This window comes from Oncorhynchus masou, chromosome 31 (assembly GCF_036934945.1).
Source record: "Oncorhynchus masou masou isolate Uvic2021 chromosome 31, UVic_Omas_1.1, whole genome shotgun sequence".
Classification (NCBI taxonomy): Eukaryota; Metazoa; Chordata; class Actinopteri; order Salmoniformes; family Salmonidae; genus Oncorhynchus; species Oncorhynchus masou.
Window position 1 is genome coordinate 30,316,992 of NC_088242.1, and position 21,013 is coordinate 30,338,004.

The 21,013-nt window shown below is 41.4% G+C and overlaps 1 protein-coding gene across 1 annotated transcript in view; it reads right to left on the minus strand.

Moving 5' to 3' along the window:
• Positions 1 to 18,866, minus strand: part of pkd1b (polycystic kidney disease 1b) — a 37,189-nt gene extending 18,323 nt beyond the window's left edge. The window contains exons 1-11 of the mRNA XM_064952769.1: positions 18,750 to 18,866; positions 10,412 to 10,493; positions 9,867 to 10,047; positions 8,546 to 8,760; positions 8,253 to 8,371; positions 7,879 to 8,026; positions 2,340 to 2,624; positions 1,448 to 2,217; positions 1,135 to 1,266; positions 833 to 1,008; positions 435 to 571 (exon numbers count right to left, since the gene is read on the minus strand). Of these exons, the coding sequence (XP_064808841.1) occupies positions 435 to 571; positions 833 to 1,008; positions 1,135 to 1,266; positions 1,448 to 2,217; positions 2,340 to 2,624; positions 7,879 to 8,026; positions 8,253 to 8,371; positions 8,546 to 8,760; positions 9,867 to 10,047; positions 10,412 to 10,493; positions 18,750 to 18,866 (2,362 nt within the window). The remainder of the gene's footprint in view (positions 1 to 434; positions 572 to 832; positions 1,009 to 1,134; positions 1,267 to 1,447; positions 2,218 to 2,339; positions 2,625 to 7,878; positions 8,027 to 8,252; positions 8,372 to 8,545; positions 8,761 to 9,866; positions 10,048 to 10,411; positions 10,494 to 18,749) is intronic.
• Positions 18,867 to 21,013: the final 2,147 nt, after the last annotated feature.

Sequence of the window (21,013 nt, forward strand, 5' to 3'; positions counted from 1 at the left end):
GAGAAGAATGAGAGAAACTCCCCAAATAGATGTTTGTCAAGCTTGTAGTGTCATTCCCAAGAAGACTCAAGGCTGTAATCACTGCCAAAGGTGCTTCAACAAAGAACTGAGTAAGGGGTCTGACTACTTATGTAAATGTGATGTTTCTGTTTTCTTATATAAATTATAAAAGACTAAAAAAAATGTTTTTGCTTTGTCATTATGGGGTATTGTGTGTAGATTGATGAGGGGGAAAATTACATTTAATCAATTTTAAAATAAGGCCGTAACCTAACAAAAGGTGGAAAAAGTCAAGGGCTCTGAATATTTCAGAAGGCACTGTAGATTAATGGAGACATACCCTATTGTATTGAATGGAAAGAGGAGTGATATGCAAGCATCTATACTATTAGAATTAATTCCAATAATTTACACATTGGTAGAGGTATGTTTACCTGGCTGTAGGTAGACATGGCTCACAGAGTCTTGCACATACACCTGTGTCACTCCTCGCTCCACTGGCCTGTCCTGGGACTCAGACAGTGCAGGAAAGGTGTGGTTTTCCTGGGCACTGCCATCCCCAAAAGACCACCTACAGGAAATAATATTCAATAGCTTAGGGTTTTTAAAAGTCTCATCTGAAAGATGGCACCCTATGTTGGGCAATGTCCCCTTCACTGCCCTGGGGCAATGGGATCTCCTTACACCAGAGGGAAGAGTGCCCCGTACTGGACCTCCAACACCACTTCCAGCAGTAGTTAATGAGAAAATATGGAGTAAACAGATATGCTACCCTCATTGATGTAATATCACTCCAAGCGAATACTTCTGTGAAACAGAAAATGACCCTAACCTGAAAGTGACGCCTAGGGAGACATCAACTTTGACCCTGAAAGTGTAGAGACGCAGTGCGGCCACAGCGATAACCTCCTTGACAGAGAGGAATTCTGGGTCGGCCAGAGGTGTCATGGTGTCAGCAGTCAGAGTGACCTCTAGGGTCTGGGAGCTCACAGGGTTGGCTGCAGTCACCTGGAGGAACAGATACAAGTTATTAGTGAGGCTCTATGGGCACTTTACTCTGTTATATCGGTATTATATTAAAAGCAAGGTTGTTTTATCTTAATATAAATTATATGAAATGGATGAGCTTAGTACCTTCAGTTTGTACTCAGCTGGCTTCTTGAACATCACACTATAGGTGTTTCCCTCATAGGAAAACGTATCCAGCTTGTCAATCACCCAGGTGTACTTTACTGAGGAACCAGTCTCCGCTGTGGCTGTAAATGCCTTAGAAAAAACAGGGAATGGTGACAATGTATAATTTCAGTACAGTAGCAGGGACGTGATCAGCAGAACAAATAAATAAAAGAAAATCAGATTATTTTCAAAGATGCACAAAGAAAACACAGATTTTCAAATAAATACTATAAAATACAATACAACAATACAACTGGTTGGGCTAACTCACCTGTGACAAGTCCACCAGCATCCTCAGATGTCCATGTGGCTCTACACTGAGCCCAGCCACCGGCTCATAGACACACACCTGTACACAGGTACTCTGTTCACTCACTCCATTCACAGCACTGACGTTTAGAGTGTGGACGCCCACTGAGGGTAGCACCAGGGACATGTGGGAGAACCAGCTGTCAGGGGAGTCTCTCTCACAACCAGGCCAGGAGTCAGGTAACTCTCCTGGGCAGGACGGGAGGAAGGGGACCCCTGTCTGGAGCACCGGAGCCAACCAGGAGCTGGTGGCCCCTTTTTCAGAGAATATTTTAACCACAATGAGTATAGGAGTGTCAACCAATACATAGATCTGGTTGTCTCCATCAGGCAGAGGATGGATCATACAAAGGCCAGAAATGTGACTTTTTGCTGGGGCAGGAGCTGAGGTTTCAGGGGTCATACTTATGGGCGTACTGGTGTTCCCAATGTGAGTGAAGCCACTAAGTTCACTCTGGCCCGAACTTGAAATATAGCCATGCCCATGCAGTGTGTCGACGTACAGCACCCGTAGGTCGCACACCACCCCGTCCACCCACTGCCCTCCATCCGGTGGGGATGAGAGCCCCCCCTCCCACCAGCCCCCCCACTCCGCCCCTTGCAGGGAGAGGTAGCTTTGTCGCCAGGGGGAGGAGGATGAGGAGGCGTTGTCGCGGCAACTCAGGAAGGTTCCAGGTCTCCCGGTGTGTTGGATGGACAGAATGTCATCGGGGTAAACACTGATCTCCCTCTCTGGCAGGATCTGACAGAGAGAGAATGAAGCATAGTTATTTGAATTTCATTGATTCGACATATCCAAATCATAAAGCATGTAAATAAGAACTGTACATAAGAAACCCTCTGTAAATAAGAACGTCTCACACATACACTAATATGAGCAGGCTCTGAGCAAGGAGCCACTCTCATGGGCAGGTCTGCCACCAGGTGGTAGAAGGGGGGTATGTCAGGGTATCTGGGGGGCAGGGGGTAGCTGCGCTCCCCTGTAGAGGGGGACTGGTTGTAGGGACTGCAGGGGCTGGTGACAGGGACACAGGCCTCCAACAGGTGGCACCAGTACTGTCCCAGGGCACAGCCTCCCGTAGTGTTACACAGAGGGGTGATAGAGCAACAACTGAACGGGTTCAGGAGAGAACTACAACCTGCATAGAAAAAGAGATGGATAAGGGAAAGATATGGAAGAGAGAGAGAGAACAAGAGAGAGAGAGTGAGAGAGAGAGAGAAAGAAAGAAAGAAAGACAATGAGAGAGAGAGAGAGAAAGAAAGAAAGAGAACAAGAGAGAGAGTGAGAGAGAGAGAGAAAGAAAGACAACGAGAGAGAGAGAGAAATGAGAGTGAGTACCAGTTATGTATACTGAAAGATCGATCATCATACATCAGGGAAACACAAAAACAAACAGGAATGAATCAGCACAAACGCACACAGGGCAAGTCTTCCAATACAACAACATCTTTATTAATAACCTGAGGTGGTATTTCTTTTTTCTTATTAGCCCATCCCCTCTTCGGAGGACACAAATCCTTTTCGTTTTTTACAGCTTTTCTGCAATACATACATACATACATTTTAAATATACCAGAATAAATGATCTACTGAGTCTGTCTCTTCACAGAAAAATGTACAGAGCTGAGAGTGTTGTATGCCCCATATTATATAGCCTTCAGTTTGTGGCAAGACTTTTGTATAATAACTTAAATTTAAAAAACTTGAAGTGCTGCTTAAAGGGTTGTTTTGTGTATCAGTTCATAGACCATGTGCCATTGAATCAGTACAACGAAAATCTCTTCCCATTTATTTTGCAACCTGTATGGCACAGCTGTAAATATTTTTGTTCTCAAATTAAACTTTACATTTCTATTTATGCCAATTCTTTTCAGCCTATTTGTATTTTTAATATATGTCAGACAAACAAGTTCCCCACCTTCTCCCTCTTCCACTTGTCTCCTCCATTTTGTGGCAATGCTGCAATCAGTTGGTTATAAATTTGGACTGAGCAGACATTCCCATATAGTTTCAATAGCTGCACATGTGACATAACTCCACCGTTTCTATTCATAATATCATTAATAAATATAATTTTTTTAAATTGAAAAAATCCATAAAGAATGTTTTTTTTTTAAATTAATGAGTAAATTTGAGTTTAAACATAATATTTGTTGTAATACGTGCTCTATCTTTTCTGGAGGATAAAAGTGAAATTGGGACCGGCTTTGTATGGCTTGTTTGAGAAAGGGAGATACTTTAAACAGCATGTCATTTTCAATAAGTTGGAAATGAGAAGTTGTGTTCAACATTTTTATTTTTGCCTTTATGCAGAACGATGGGATGAGCCTTTCTTAATGATCTACAGGACCATTTTGGTGTTACACTTATTGTACAGTGAGAGGTTTAAAGCTGTCATATTTAAAGCTTTAAATTCATATATAAATAGGCACATTTAATGTTGTCGGGCTTAGCATTCCAAATAAAATGAAATATTTTTTGCTCATATGATTTAAAAAAAACGAGTTGTCTGGAGTAGGCAGCGCCTTTAGTAAGTAAGTAAACTGTGATAAAACCAAAGAGTTAATCAATGTGATTTTTCCATAAACAACAAGTATGTACCTCTCCATGGTTAAAGAATCGTATCTGTTTTTGCTAACTTTCAATTGAAATGGATTGTGGTCAATTCATTTCTATTTTTTGAGATGTGAATACCATGTATGTCTACTTCACCATCCGCCCACTTTATTGGTAAACTACAAGGTTGTGAAAACACTGTTTTTTAACGATCCAATACGTAATATGGTACACTTGTCATAATTACATTTGAGTCCAGAGAGGCTAGAAAAGTGATCAAGAGATGCAGGGATCCAGATTGTGCTCTTAAGAAAAAACTTGAGTCATCGGCAAACATTGACACTTTAGCTTTTAGCCCTTGTTTTTATTTCTGTGTTCTTGCAAGTGGCTGACTGTACAAATCCTCACTTATCAGGATCTGCAATTTGGCAGTACGCCCAGACCTTGTTTTGAGAAAGAAATGAAAGATATCTCAGTTTCAAGGTCTCAGCTTAGAGAGAAGAGGCCTAGTGAGGTGTTGGTCTGTCACATGTTATGAAACAGTATTCGCCGGTCAAAAGAATGAAACAAAACAGCAATGATTAATTAATTATGCTAAATCATGCAATTATAACTTCTATATTTGACAAATGCTGGGTCTGTCCAAAGGGAGCTTCTGATTGACATGTGTACTATGGTGCATTGAGTTGGTTGGAACCTCTCTGGCACTGTCCCACTCTGACCATTATTTGCATTGTTTGTTTCTATGTTTTGTTTGGTCAGGGTGTGATATGAGTGGGCATTCTATGTTGTATGTCTAGTTTGTCTATTTCTATGTGTTTTGGCCTGATATGGTTCTCAATCAGTGGCAGGTGTTTGTCGTTGTCTCTGATTGGGAACCATATTTAGGTAGCCTGTTTTGTATTGTGGTTGGTGGGTTATTGACTATGTGATGTTGCATGTTGGCATTCTGTTTCTATAGCGGTCACGTTTGTCTGGTTAGTTTGTTTTTAGTGTATTTCTTGTTTTTTCCGTCTTCATTAAATTATGCTTTCACACCACGCTGCGCTTTGGTCCGCTCTTACGACGATCGTGACAAGCGCGCTGACAATAAACAATGATTAATTTAAGATTGACTTTGAGTGTCCCTGTGTAAGATTTTTTTGCACAACAATATGGCGTCATGAAATGTTTGCTAATTTATATAAAATAAAATAAAAATCGGAACTATCACATTTACATAAGTATTCAAATCCTTTACTCAGTACTTTGTTGAATCACCTTTGGCAGAGATTACAGCCTTCAGTCTTAGGTATGACGCTACAAGTTTGGCACACCTATATTTGGGGAGTTGCTCTCATTCATCTCTGCAGATCCTCAAGTTTTGAGAATGACACATTAATTTCCACAAAGTTTGCTGCTTCAGTGTATTTAGATATTTTTGTCAGATGTTACTATGGAATACTGATCTATAATTACAAGCATTTCATAAGTGTCAAAGGCTTTTGACAATTACATTAAGTTGATGCAAAGAGTCAATATATGCAGTGTTGACCCTTCTTTTTCAAGACCTCTGCAATCCGCCCTGGCATGCTGTCAATTAACTGGGGCATATACTGACTGATGGCAGCCCATTCTTGCATAATCAATGCTTGGAGTTTGTCAGAATTTGTGGGTTTTTGTTTGTGCACCCGCCTCTTGAAGGTTGACCACAAGTTCTCGATCGAATTAAGGTCTGGGGAGTATCCTGGCCATGGACCCAAAATATCGATGTTTTGTTCCCTGAGCCACTTCATTATCACTTTTCCCTTATGGCAGGGTGCTCATCATGCTGGAAAAGGCATTGTTCGTCACCAAACTGTTCCTGGATGGTTGGGAGAAGTTGCTCTCGGAGGATATGTTGGTACCATTCTTTATTCATGGCTGTGTTCATGGGAAAAATTGTGAGTGAGCCCACTTCCTTGGCTGAGAAGCAACCCCACACATGAATGGTCTCAGGATGCTTTACTGTTGGCATGACACAGGACTGATGGTAGCTCTCACATTGTCTTCTACAGACAAGCTTTTTTTCTGGATGCCCCAAACAATCGGAAAGGGGATTCATCAGAGAAAATGACTTTACCCCAGTCCTCAGCAGTCCAATCCCTGTACCTTTTGCAGAATATCAGTCTGTCCCTGATGTTTTTCCTGGAGAGAAGTGGCTTCTTGGCTGCCCTTCTTGACACCAGGCCATCCTCCAAAAGTATTGGCCTCACTGTGCATGCAGATGCACTCACACCTGCCTGCTGCCATTCCTGAGCAAGCTCTGTACTGGTGGTGCCCAGATCCCGCAGCTGAGTCAACTTTAGGAGATGGTCCTGGTGCTTGCTGGACTTTCTTGGGTGCCCTGAAGCCTTCTTCACAACAATTGAACCGCTCTCCTTGAAGTTCTTGATGATCCGATAAATGGTTGATTTAGGTGCAATCTTACTGGCAGCAATATCCTTGCCTGTGAAGCCCTTTTTTGTGCAAAACAATGATGACGGCACGTGTTTCCTTGCAGGTTACCATGGTTGACAAATGAAGAACAATGATTCCAAGCACCACCCTCCTTTTGAAGCTTCCAGTCTGTTATTCAAACTCAATCAGCATGACAGAGTGATCGCCAGCCTTGTCCTCGTCAACACTCACACCTTTGTCAACGAGATAATCACTGACATGATGTTAGCTGGTCCTTTTGTGGCAGGGCTGAAATGCAGTGGAAATGTTTTTGGGGGGATTCAGTTCATTTGCACGGCAATTAGTTGCAATTTATCTGATCACTCGTCATAACATTCTGGAGTATATGCAAATTGCCATCATACAAACGGAGGCAGCAGACTTTGTGAAAATTAATATTTGTGTCATTCTCAAAAGTTTTGGCCACGACTGTACAGACAATTTCTTCAATCTCATGGCTTGGTTTTTGCTCTGACATGCACTGTCAACTGTGGGGCCTTATATAGGCAGGTGTGTTCCTTTCCAAATCATGTCCAATCAACTGAATTTACCACAGGTGGGCTCCAATCAACTTGTAGAAACAACTCAAGGATGTTCATTGGAAACAGGATGCACCTGAGCTCAATTTTGAGTCTCATAGCAAATGGTCTGAATAGTTATGTAAATAAGGTATTTCTGTTTTTTATTTTGAATACATTTGTAAAAGATTCTAAAAACCTATTTTGGCTTTGTCATTATGGGGTATTGTGTGTAGATTTTCTGAGGATTAAAAAAAACAATTTTAGGGTTAAGGCTGTAACGTAACAAAATTTGGATAAAGTAACGGGGTCTGAATAATTTCCAAAGGCACTGTATATATATATTCTAGTCGTACTTTATCAAACGCCTTTTCAAAATCTGCTATGAAGACCAGGCCTGGTATCTTTGATGTTTCACAATGTTAAATTGTTTCAAGTAATTGTCGTATACTGTCTCCAATATATCGTCCATGTAAAAAACTTGCATGATCAGGATGAACAATATCTGGTCAAATCTTGTTTGTTCTATGTGCTATTCATTTCACCAGGATATTCCCATCACAACACTGAAGTGTAAGAGGCCTCCAGTTTTTAAATGGACTGGATCTTTATATTTACCACCTGGGTCCTGTTTCAGCAGCAATGAAATCAAGTCATCTTATTGACTACCTGAAAGTCTTCCATTTTTATAGGAGTAATTAAAACATGCAAATAATGTATCTATGAGTACATCAACAAAGGTCTGATATACCTCTACTGGTATACTCTCAAGCTCTGGTGTTTTTCCAGACTGAAAATATTTAATTACCTCAAAAACTTCCTGCTTTTTTTTTTTTTTTTTTTGTAAAAAATTTTTTTTACCTGGGGGCACAAGGTGATGGTGGGGGCTGCAGTAGGGCCGGAGGATCTGAACTCTGACCCAGGTAAACACTTCTCTGGGCTGGCTGACCAGCTCCACTGATACCACCTGGCCAGCATGGCTGAACCACAGCCCAGGAAACAGCAGCATCTGAGGGGGGGATAATAAAATAATCAGGGGGGGGGGTTGTAAATTGTATTTTAGCATGGCTGTGGTCAAAGCCGACACAAAGTGATGCCATGAGTATGACATCCATGCCAAGCGTTTTGCCTGAAATCTGACGACATCCTAATATGAATGCAGTCCAGTAGGTCAATCAACAACAACAAAAAGTATCATAATCGTTTCCATCAGTGTGAAATATTATGTCACTCACCTCCACTCTCTTTTGGTCAGGGTCTGGGACTGTAGGGAGGACTTGTAGCTGTGACCTGGCGTACACACCCGACATGAGAGGAACACCTGTGAGGTAGCTGTCTAACGAAGGCAGGGAAACTACAGGTGACAGAAGTAACATACACACATCCATTAGCACACCGCAATATAATGTGTTCATTTGTGACAATGTTACACCCCTTAGGTCTCCCTATGAAGACAACAAACACATTTCATTCTGAATTATAGTTTGCGATGACGTATTCATGCAGTACACTCTCCATGCAGTCTCACCTGTAACCACCTTATCACAGAGGAAGAGGTACTGTCCATCACACACTGTGTTCCTCCTCTGTCCTGGTGAACCCAGGTCCATCTGGGTACAGCCCCCCAGGCTCTCCCTGCCCCTGTCCCTGTCCCGCCCAGTGTGGCTTCCTGTTCCCAAACCCTCGCTTCTATCCGGCCCTTCTCCCCTGCCATCCCTCAGCCAGACCCACTCAGTGGATTTTCTATACAAAAAGATGCATACAGTACCAGTCAAATGTTTGGACACATCTACTCTTTCAAAAGTTTTTCCTTCTTAATGCGTTTGAACCAATCAGTTTTGTTATGACAAGGTAGGGGTGGTATACAGAAGATAGCACTATCGTAAAAGACCAAGTTCATATTATGGCAAGAACAGCTCAAGTAAGCAAAGATAAACGACAGTCCACCATTACTTTAAGACATGAAGATCAGTCAATTCAGAAAATTCAAGAACTTTAAAAGTTTCAAGTGTAGTTGCAAAAACCATCAAGCGCCATAATGAAACTGTTTCTCATGAGGACAACCACAGGACAGGAAGACACAGAGTTACCTCTGCTTCAGAGGATACGTTCATTAGAATTAACTGCACCTCAGATTGCAGCCCAAATAAATGCTTCACAGAGTTCATGTAACAGACACATCTCAACACCAACTGTTCAGAGGAGACTGCGTGAATCAGGCCTTCATGGTCGAATTGCTGCAAATAAACCACTACTGAAGGACACTAATAAGAAGAAGAGACTTGCTTGGGCCAAGAAACACGAGCATTGGACATCAGACCGGTGGAAATCTGTAGTTTGGTCTGATGAGTAAATTTGAGATTTTTGGTTTCAACCGTTGTGTGAGATGATCTCCACATGTGTGGTTCCCACTGTGAAGAATGGAGGAGGAGGTGTGACCGTGTGGGGGTGCTTTGATGGTGACACTGTCAGTGATTTACTTAATATTCAAGGCACACTTAACCAGCATGTCTACCAAAGCAAAGCTGTGTGCAAAGCTGTCATCAAGTCAAAGGGTTGCTAAGAATATAAGATATAAAATATTTTTTGATTTGTTTACGAATTTTTTGGTTACTACATGATTCAATGTATTATTTCATAGTTTTGATGTCTTCACTATTATTCTACAACGTAGACAATAGTAAAAATAATGAAAAGCCCTTGAATGAGTAGGTCTGTTCAAACTTTTGACTGGTACCATATACCCAACAATTTAAAAGAGGGTGGTGGGGAATTAAGTGAATTAGTGTAGTCAGGTGACAGAATATTCTATATAAATCTGTTAGAAAGATCATAAACTGTTTACTCACGATTTGAAGGAGTTGTGGATGAATGTCTGAGTTTCAGTGCTTCGGACTGTGGCTAGATCCCCGCCCTTCACCTGACGACAGATACCCTTCGCCTCCAGCCATGATGTCGCTGACTCTGACAGCCAATAGCATTGCAGACTGGCAAGGTGGACCTGGGCTCCTTTGGGGCAATGGTGCTCATCTGGGGGAACAACATTTACCATTGCCACTTGATTACCAATTTAATTAATATGAACATGATTAATCATACAATTGCCCATTAATAAATTCTGTACAATTTGGAAGAGGTATTTGTGAGTCAAGCACACATGTTATCTCACGAACAGATGATTGTTTTATATGATATCCTATATCCCTTTATGTTTAGTATTGGGGGAAAAAACATATACATTCTAATCCGTATCAAACCAGATTAATGTTCAGCATCAAACATCTGATTAGAAGAGAAATTCAAAAGCAAGTGAAGCTTACCCCATAGAAATACATAAAGATGTCTATGGCTCACCCCCCTGTAATTGAGGGTGATATCAAATTAAGTTCCTCACCAACTCCAGCTGCGAAGATCACTGCCGTCCACAGGCTCCAGATCAGGGCTAGTTTTTCAATATCTGTCATCTCTGTCACCTTCTGTAGTGAGTCATACTCCCAGGTGAATGGAGAGGAATGGAAGCTAGGCTAGCAGAACGCTGGAGCTGATCACAGCTCCAAAGGGTTCCATTTCACGGCCTGGCCCCCAAATATAGTACGCCTCTCTATATGTTCATCTACCTCTGTAGCTCCCTCTACTATCGGCTACATGGCCCTCCTCCTCTCATCATGTCTTGTTTTTCTCTCTGACCCTTTTGTCATACTCCACTTCCGCCCTCCTTTCCACTAGTTTAATGTCGTGTAGTGGGGTTTGTCCCTCATTCTCTCACTTTGTCTCTCACTTCGTATCTCACTCACTCACTCTCTCTCTCTCTCTCTCTCTCTATCTCTCTCTCTCTCTCTCTCTCTCTCGCTCTCTCTCTCTCTCTCTCTCTCTCTCTCAGAAACAGGAGCTCTCCCCACATTTAACACAATTGTTTCATTCCCTTTGCCCTTTTCCCTATCTCTAGGGGGGTTGGCGGAGAAGAAAGAGGAGGGGGAGGACATGTTGTTTTAAAGGCCTGTGTTATCCTCTCAGAGAGCCTGGTGACTTCTAGCTCGTCTCTCAGCAACAGGCAGAGGAGCAGTGGACAGAGGAGGCCTGTGAAGCTATTTACATGCTGTAAACCCCCTCCTCACTCAATAGAGACTGAGACAGTTAAAACTACTCAGGCAGGTTACCGCTACAAGGGCCTCCCCATACCCTGGGCTCCCTGCTCCCAGTCTTAAATCAGAGCACAAAGGATTTGGGTTGTCAGTGTTGTGTGAACTATGGTAGCCCTGGCTTATCTTTTGAACTTTAAAGAGTTTGGGTGAAGAAGTCAGCCAAGACAAAGGACTCTCTAAAAGGTTTTTGTGAGCATTCATAAAAAGTAAAATTTGACAATACAGTCATTTTTTCAGCAGACTCTTAGAGGGCACTTTCACTCACAAAAAAAGTCAAGTCCAATCATCTAGTCCTTTACAAAGCTTTGCTGAAACGTTGTGACGCACATGCAGCCCTGCACAAATAAAGGCTTTTCAACGAGGGACGCCATTGACGTTGCCTGGCAACCCAACAGATCGAGCCGTGGCCGAGACTCATCATTAACCTTCTGGACAGGAGACATTTCCATGGCAACATGATCTCTCTTTCTCACACCCAAACACAGCTTTGGTGGGAGGATAGAATGAGATCAAATGTAGCTCATTTTAGTTAACCGACAGCTGAGAGCAATATCAAATGCTACAGTTTGGAGCACCTTCTAAATTGCAACTTTTTCTCTAAATCAAGTGAACAACTGCATAAGAGTCTTTATTTTTATGTGCACATGCACAAGTTCAATTGACTTCAACCTCCCAATTGTCCAACTATACTTATCTTGAGTGAGCACAGCCCACTGTGCACACGTCTTTTCAACGTGGAAATGTTGGTAATATTTGGTTGAGACTTTGATCAATAAGATTTAAACCTTTGATTCACCCACTCAAAAAGACCGCCAACAGTTATTGTTTTATTTCGATACTATCAAGTTTGGAAACTATACTCAACTAATAATCAACAACGTTTAAAAATTGGAGTGAAGTTCAGAACACACTGTGACCTGATTTGACCAAAACACACCATGAATTCAACAGGGATTATCGCCAATCATGAAGTGTGTTGATTAGATGTTTGGAAGTAGTTGCCATTTTGTGATGTAGGCTTCTTTATGAGCCTGAGGTAAGAATATGAAAACAAACTGTATCAACCAGGACTTTCTGTTGTTGCACACCTGAAAAGCACCCTGATATGTATAATACAATTCTACTCATGGTGCAAAATTCTACTCATGGTGCAAAATTCTACTCATGGTGCAAAATTCTACTCATGGTGCAAAATTCTACTCATGGTGCAAAATGTATCTCCCAGACTTAGGGTCTAATACTACTATTGGCTATTGTCATTCTGTGTAACACAACTAGAGCAGTAACTTGGAACAGCATTGTATAAACTGTTGTCCATGTCAAACTGTGAAGCAAATAAAGTCAAGAATGGTTGAAATGAAAAATGTATTGCAACACAAAATAGATGTACAAGCCGATTTAAGAAAAAATAAATGCAAACAGTTTGTTTCTGGCACAGGCTTCGGGAAGAACAAATTAGATATACAATAAACAAAAAAAAGGCATGGTCAGAACAGGCTTTGATGCTTTTAATTTCTTAAGGCATGTTGACATCGCCTGTAGTATTTCTGCCCCTGTAGCCTTTGATTCGCCAAGATTCACACCTGCTGTAAAGGGGCAAAATAAGATATTAGCTAGAGAAGGTATTCAAATGTCAATGTAAATGTCATGATTTGGACTCCACTGTAGACATAATCACACTGCAAAGGTTGGAGTCCTCAAAAGCCCCCTTCCCTTGGTTTCCATTCATATTCATCGTTGACATGAGGCCGTTTCTCAGGGTTCTGTATAGGACACAAAAGATGTACTTTGCAAGCAACACACCATGACCTCAGTTAAAGGTGAATCAAATATAGTAATAGTTTACCGGTTCATTGTTCTCTTCACCAGGGATGTTTTCCCCCTCAGCTTTGAGATCTGAGATATCTGTCATTTTACAAAAGGACACTAATACATTACACATGCACAGGATATTTCCATCCTGTACTACATGGCAATATGTAATTCAACTCATACCAATGAAAATCATTCCCCATTAGCTGTTCTTTCATCTTTAATGAATCTTCCTCTGTCTCATTCAGGTTGAAGTCGAATTTCCCCTCACCACCAATACTTGGCTTGCAGTTTTTTTTTTTTTTTTTGCCTTTTGCTTCTTAGTGGCGCTGGAACAGGTTCTGGCTCTTGGGAGCAGAATTTAGTGGGAGTTGGGTAGGCCTAAAGAAATAAGACACACAAGTGTAAAATAACATCCAGCATTTTTTTTCTTCTAAACACATTTGTAAGCCAACCTAAAAGGCAATCTAAACACAATCTCATTTCTAACTAACGTTAAAGCCAAAATTCTAAATGGAGAGTTTCATACTTGCGTCTCACAGGAAAAGGGTCTGATCCTTTGCAGCGATATGGTGAGGAAAATCCCTCCGTTAAGAAGGCAGAAGGAGAACCCTCGTGCTCCAGGGTTAAGCCATATGAGAAACCAAGATGATTCTCTGCAATAAAAAATTGGACAACATCATGCCAATTGTTTTTACAATTAGAATACCGGTCTCAATACAACAGTCAAGAATAAAGAGTTGAGTTACATTGTGAAGGATGCTGCATTTTAGCCTTTTGCTTCTTGCTAGCAGTGGCACAGGTTTTCTGGTGCTTCTGGGCATATCTTGGTGGGGGCTTGTGTAGACCTTTGCCTGAAAATAAACAGAAAAGTGTCAAATAACATCCAGCCTTTTTCTACACACATTTGTCATTTGTTTACGTTTTATTGAAGTGGAAGAAGAACTTTACCTCAACACATTACCAAACTTCAAACTCAAATTCTAAAACATGCCAAAGTTCACCTCTCAAGCCCCTACCACCTAGCTTCGAAATCCAGACTGATTTCAATTCAGTTTCACATTTGTTTCACTACACTAACAATGGTGAAACATGGAGTGATTCCATCTGGTGATTCCATCCATACCTTTCCACCAGCCACACTCGTCAGTTTGAAAGGATCAGCTAAAGTAATACAGTAAATGGTCCTCCCAGTCGATCAAAAGGCAAGGTGGTTGTTCGGTGGCTCGGGTTTAAATGACTTGGAGGCAGTAGTGGCTGGAGGTGGGAGATTACATTCCTCATGTGATTCTAAACACACAACAATATACAGAATAAAACCATGGCAAGTAAATTGAATGTACGCAGACTGTCAATGTGTGTTTAAACATACCAGTTTTACATGATTTGAATGCAATTCTCCTTCGCTTTCTCTTGGAGTTCTCCTCCACTTCACTGGCTTTGGGAATTGACATCTTCACAATACCATTTTGATTGTGAATGGCAGGGTGAGGTTTCGAACAATTTAACAGTCATCTTTAACAACCAGCAGTTTCTTATTGCATTTTCAGGTATAATGTATCTGCTATTTACCTGATGTCAGTTTTATCCTGAGAATCTGAAGTGACTTCAATTTCAGAGAAGGTGAGGGCCAATCCTTTATTTCTTTGTAATATTGATTTGGGGGCCTTCACACAGTTTGGTATTTGTTCCAGTGCTCTGGAGTAACACATTTGGCTTCTTATTTTCCACCCACACTGCTCTGGCCCACATCTTCTGAGATTAGAACCTGGAGGAATAGACATTATTAGACAACATAATATAAACCATAATTGCAAACCAAACTATTCCAATAGATCTGATCTTACTTGGCAAACCTGTGCAACAGAGGGATCTGTATGTATTGCCTTTGCTGATGAGGTTCTCCGGAGAAATAATGTCTCTTCTGCATTTGTGGATATTTTTGAATACCCGCGATTTTGAAGTCTTTGGAGGCACATGAAAGAAAGACGTTGTCAGTTTGAGGATGGTGAATGACATCACACGAACAAGGTTTCCATCGCTTCTTATTTCTTTGGACAAATCGATAGTATTTGTCCTGGAGGAGGAAGCAACCATCTCACATGTTATTCTTGATGTGTGGTTGGATGTTCTTGACAATGTGTTTCACTTGGCTTGATACGGACAGTCGCCTCAGTGGGTTTTTGATGGCACATTTAAGCCACTGAAAATGGTTTTCAAACTCAAAGCAATTAAGGTCATTGAGTGAGCAGCTGTGAAATGCAACATCATCTGCCGAGTGAGTGAGACCGTGTACACGGTACACTGCAAATGTATCACCATAGACACTCTTGCTCATGTCAACAAAGTGCATCAGCAGCTGTTTGGCATAATCAAGATAAAGCCTCATCCTGTCATCATCTGAATCTATCTAAATTGACATGGCTACGCTGAGGGACATAAAGTGGTGATCGAGATTATTATAGTAAACCAAAACTGAAACTAAAATAAAAACAAAAATTGGAAAAATAATTTAGAAAGACTGAAAAAACTACAAAACTACCTCAAATAAAATAAAATCACTTTGGGCTAAAATCGAACAGGGTTAAGCTATTTGTTTTTATTTAGTTTTTAAGCTTCTGAATCTGGCAGTTTAATACTGACAGTAGATGCCAATGTTTCAAATAGGCTTAGCTTGTGCATCACTATTACTAGCTACCAGGGAAGAAATCCATGGGTGAACACAGAGCGTGATTGGGCCACGCTAGAACAGCTTGTGAAGTTGCTGAAGCCATTCACAATCCACACCAACTAACTTAGAATTACATTTTTGTCATTTAGCAGACACTTTTAGCCAGAGTGACTTACAAGAGCAATTGGAGTTAAGTACCTTGCTCACGGGCACATCAACAGATTTTTTCACCTAGTTGGCTTGGGGATTTAAACCAGTGACCTTTCGGTTACCCAATGCTCTTAACCGCTAGGCTACCTGCCGCCCTAAACTGACAGCATGACAAACCTCAAGCAGACAGTCGCTGTCTGATTTGTTGCCATGTCGTCTCAACCTTGAGGCACACTTGCTGTCAACTACTGTTCCAAAACAGTTGGCACAGGTCCTCCTGAAATCACTGCGAGAGCACTTAGCATGCATACTGTATCCTCTGGAAGCAAACTTCCATCCAACCCCTTGGCAGGTTGACTGATGGATCCAAGTGTGTCTATGGCACTTCACTCAACAGAGATGGAGCCACTGATGAGGGAAGTAGAGTCATTTGTACTTCAGCAAATCAGAGTAGAGCTGTGGAGCAGCAGGATGCCAGGAAGATGCCAGCGTGATTAATCCGGCAAGCATCTTGACCACAGTGCTACAGAAATATAGCGTCCTCGCATCGAAGACTGTGTCTGAGGTCACTGTCCAGCCAGAAGGGTCAATGTGAGCTGCAGAAATACCTGGAAGAGGTCAAGTGGGGAATGTTTACAGAGTCACCTCTCCAGCTCTGACAGCCAAGGATGACTGTTTACAGCGGCAGAGCCCAACCTTGTTTAGCTTAAAAATTGTATTATTATTATTATTTTTTAATCTATTTATTTTTTGCACGATTTTCATGTTGTTTTGGCATTAATACGATTCACATATAAGTTTGCAAACTATGTAAAAAAAAAAGTTAATAGGGCCGCATACAAACATGGTCTCTTTTTTGCTTTCTTGAGTAAGGCAGCACCAAAATGCAGGTGTTTCAGCCAAGCTCAGTGCTTTCTGTGGTGGTGGGGCAGACAGCAGAAAATACAGAGCATAGAGGTTGGTAATGTTCTCTAGTTGTGCCGTGATTGGCTCAGTGTTCTGCCATAGACTTACACGAGAAGTGCTCATCCAAGAAGACTCAAGGTCATTGGCCACAGATGAAATGACATCAAATCACATTATATCTACCAATCATGTCAACATCATACTTTCAAAATCTTAGCTAGCAAGCTAGAAAAGCAGTCTTGTCCATGAATCAAGTTGACAATCTACTGGCAAATCCTTTGTCAATCCTCGACATATGAAGAGAAATTATAAATTAAACATAGCGGTGCTCATTAGCCATTGGACATAAACATTACACAACAAGTTGTAAATTGCAAATTCAACAAGGGGATGTAAGGACCGATGCCGGAGATGAGAAGCAGGTATGGAGAGTCAAACATTTAATCAGGAACAGGCATGAAACAAGACATGAACAGCGTCAGCACACGGCTATACAAGGACATATGACAATCAATGCTGAGACAGGGTACAGAGTGGGGAACCAGACAGATATAGGGGAAGTAATGACAGAGGTGATTGAGTCCAGGTTAGTCCAATAATCGCTGAAGTGTGTGTCGGGGGGAAGGCAGGTGTGCGTAATGATCGGCTGGCCCTCGCTACATATTTGTCGCCAGACCCACTGGCTCCAGGTCATCTATAAGTCTATGCTAGGTAAAGCTCCGCCTTATCTCAGTTCGCTGGTCACGATAACAACATCCACCCGTAGCACACGTTCCAGCAGGTACAGTAAATCTCACTGATCATCCCCAAAGCCAACACCTAATTTGGCTGCCTTTCCTTCCAGTTCTCTGCTGCCAGTGACTGGAACGAATTGCAAAAATCGCTGAAGTTGGAGACTTTTATTTCCCTCACCAACTTTAAACATCAACTATCTGAGCAGCTAACTGATCGCTGCAGCTGTACATAGTCCATCTGTAAATAGCCCACCCAATCTACCTACCTCATCCGCATACTGTTTTAATTTTATTTACTTTTCTGCTCTTTTGCACACCAGTGTCTCTACTTGCACATCATCATCTGCTCATTTATCACTTCAGTGTTAATCAGCTAAATTGTAATTATTCACTCCTATGGCCTATTTATTGCCTACCTCCTTATGCCTTTTGCACACACAGTATATAGACTTTCTTTTTTCTACTGTGTCATTGACTTGTTTATTGTGTTATTGGCTTGTTTATTGTTTACTCCATGTGTAACTCTGTGTTGTTGTTTGTGTCACACTGCTTTGCTTTATCTTGGCCAGGTCGCAGTTGTAAATGAGAACTTGTTCTCAACTAGCCTACCTGGTTAAATAAAGGTGAAATAAATCAAATAATAATAAAAATGGCCTTGTGTCACAAGGATCTGTACACAATTGCTGGAAGCTGAAAATTTCCCAGTTCTTCCATTGCCTGTATACTCACCAGACATGTCACCCATTGAGCATGTTTGGGATGCTCTGGATCAATGTGTAAGACAGCGTGTTCCAGTTCCCACCAATATCCAGCAACTTCGCACAGTCATTGAAGAGGAGTTGGACAACATTCCACAGGCCACAATCAACAGTCTGATCATCTCTGCGTGAGGAAAATGGTGGTCACACCAGATACTGACTGGTTTTCTGATTCACGCCCCTACCTTTTTTTTAAGGTATCTGTGACCAACAGATGCATATCTGTATTCCCAGTCATGTGAAATCCATAGATTAGGGCCTAAATAATTTATTTAAATAGACTGATTTCCTAAATGAACTGCACCTCAGTAAAATCTTTGAAATTGTTGCATGTTGCATTTATATTTTTGTTCGGTGTCGGTTTTTCTTTATTTACACTACCATTCAAAAGTTAGGGGTCACTTAGAATTGTCCTTGTATTTGAAAGAAAAGCAAATGTTTTACCCATTAAAATAACATCAAATTGATCAGAAATACAGTGTAGACACTGTTAATGTTGTAAATGACCATTGTACCAGGAAGCTTGGCACCAGTGATGTACTTGGCCCCTTCGCACTACCCTCTGTAGTGTCTTGCGGTCGGAGGCCGAGCAGTTGCCATACCAGGCAGTGATGCAACCAGTCAGGATGCTATCGATGGTGCACCTGTAGAACCTTTTTAGGATCTGAGGACCCATGCCAAATCTTTTCAGTCTCCTGGGGGGGAATAGGTTTTGTTGTGCCTTCTTCACGACTGCCCTCTTCACGACAGCTGCTCTTTAATTACTTGTTACTTTAATTTCTTATTCTTATCCATATTATTTCAAATTTGAAATGCATTGTTGGTTAGGGGCTCGTAAGTAAGCATTTCACTGTTGTATTCGGCGCATGTGACTAATAAAATTTGATTTGATTTAATATTGAGTTGCACCCCCTTTTGAATTCTGAACAGCTTAAATTCGTTGGAGCATGGACTCTACAAAGTGTCGAAAGCGTTCCACAGGGATGCTGGCCTATGTTGAAGCCAATGCATCCCACTGTTGTGTCAAGTTGGCTGCTAGTGGATCTCTAGCTCGTTCCTTCTCATCCCACAGATGCTCAGTTGGCTTGAGATCTGGTGACTGGGTAGGCCACTGCACTAAGCTGAATTCACTGTCATGTTTGTGGAACCATTCCTGGACTATCCTAGCCTTTGTGCCATGGGGCAATATCCTGCTGAAGAAATCCATTCGCAGATGGATACACTGCTGCTATGAAGGGATGTTCCTAATAGGCGGTGATGTTCAGATATCCTGTGGCATTCAAACGTTTCTCCACTTTTATCAAGGGGCCCAATGTGTGCCATGAAAATACACCCCACACCATCACACCACCACCAGTCTGTTTACACGGCATGATGGATGCATGAACTCATCTGGTTTTCTCCATACCCTAGTCCTCCCATCAGTGTAAAACAGTAGGAATCGGGATTCATCAGACCAGGCAATGTTTTTCCAATTCTCCAGTGTCCAGTGTTTTCGCTCCTTAGGCAACTGCAACCTTTTTTGCTGAAAGAAGACACCCCATTCGTGTCAAGGTACGACGAGTTATGGATTATTTTATGGGTCTTTTGACACCAATGTTGTACTGGACTGTAAGTTGACTAACTGTATCCCATATTTTGCTCTGCAAAATGTGTGTCAGCCTCCTTTGTCCTCTATCATCAATTACCCATTTTTGACAACTGGCCTGCTCTTGGCTGGATGTCCTTTGGGTGGTGGACCATTCTTGATACACATGGGAAACTGTTGAGCGTGAAAAATCCAGCAGCGTTGCAGTTCTTGACACACTCAAACAGGTGCGCCTTGCACCTACTACCATACCCCGTTCTAAGGCACTTAAATATTTTGTCTTGCAAATTCACCCTCTGAAATGCACACATACACAATCCATGTCTCAATTGTCTCAAGGCTTAAAAATCCATCTTTAACCTGTCACCTCCCCTTCATCTACACTGATTGAAGTGAATTTAACAAGTGACATCAATAACTTTCAACTGGATTCACCTGGTTGTCTATGTCATGGAAAGAGCAGGTGTTCCTAATGTTTTGTACACTATTGAATATAGGACGAAAACAGACCGTGATGTAATTGTGAGAATAAGCCCAAAAAAACACACAAAAAAACATCTAAAATATGATGAAACCGTGACATGGATCTGATGTTGCGAGATCAAGGTATTTACACCACATTACATGAATTGTGTTGCAGTTTCCATGTAGATTCTATGTGAGATTTTTAACTATTCTATGTGGAATTTTCAATGCAATTTGAAATGAGATTGATGTAACAACCTGTTAGTCAGGTAAAGTCATTGTATTTAAATTGAAGTTTTACCCTAATTTCAGTGGGAACCTATAACTCTTCTTCCTAGGCTACTGAATCCACTAGGCCACATCCCTACATCCTGATTTAAGGTCCGAGCTTAATTTTAGAGAGGACCTTTCCGAGAACTTCAATTGGTTTGTATTTGTACCAAATGTGTAATTTAGCTGGGGGAGTGTGTGTGTGCGTGTGTTCATGTGTGTATTTAACATTCCAGACAGCATAGCAATGGTGAGAGACATACCCATGGCAATGGGACCAATTTGTAGCACTTCTCCTCTTTCCTTCCCTTTCTCCTTCTACTTGAATTTTTTTCCATACATTTTAAAAACATTATTTAACATTTTCATACATTTTTTATGGGTTAATCATGAACTAACTGTTTATGAAAATACACTTGATATAGGCCTTGATATAGGCCTGAACAATGATCAACATTGGTCGAAATTGCACAGGTTCTATCGTTTTTTAGATTTAATGT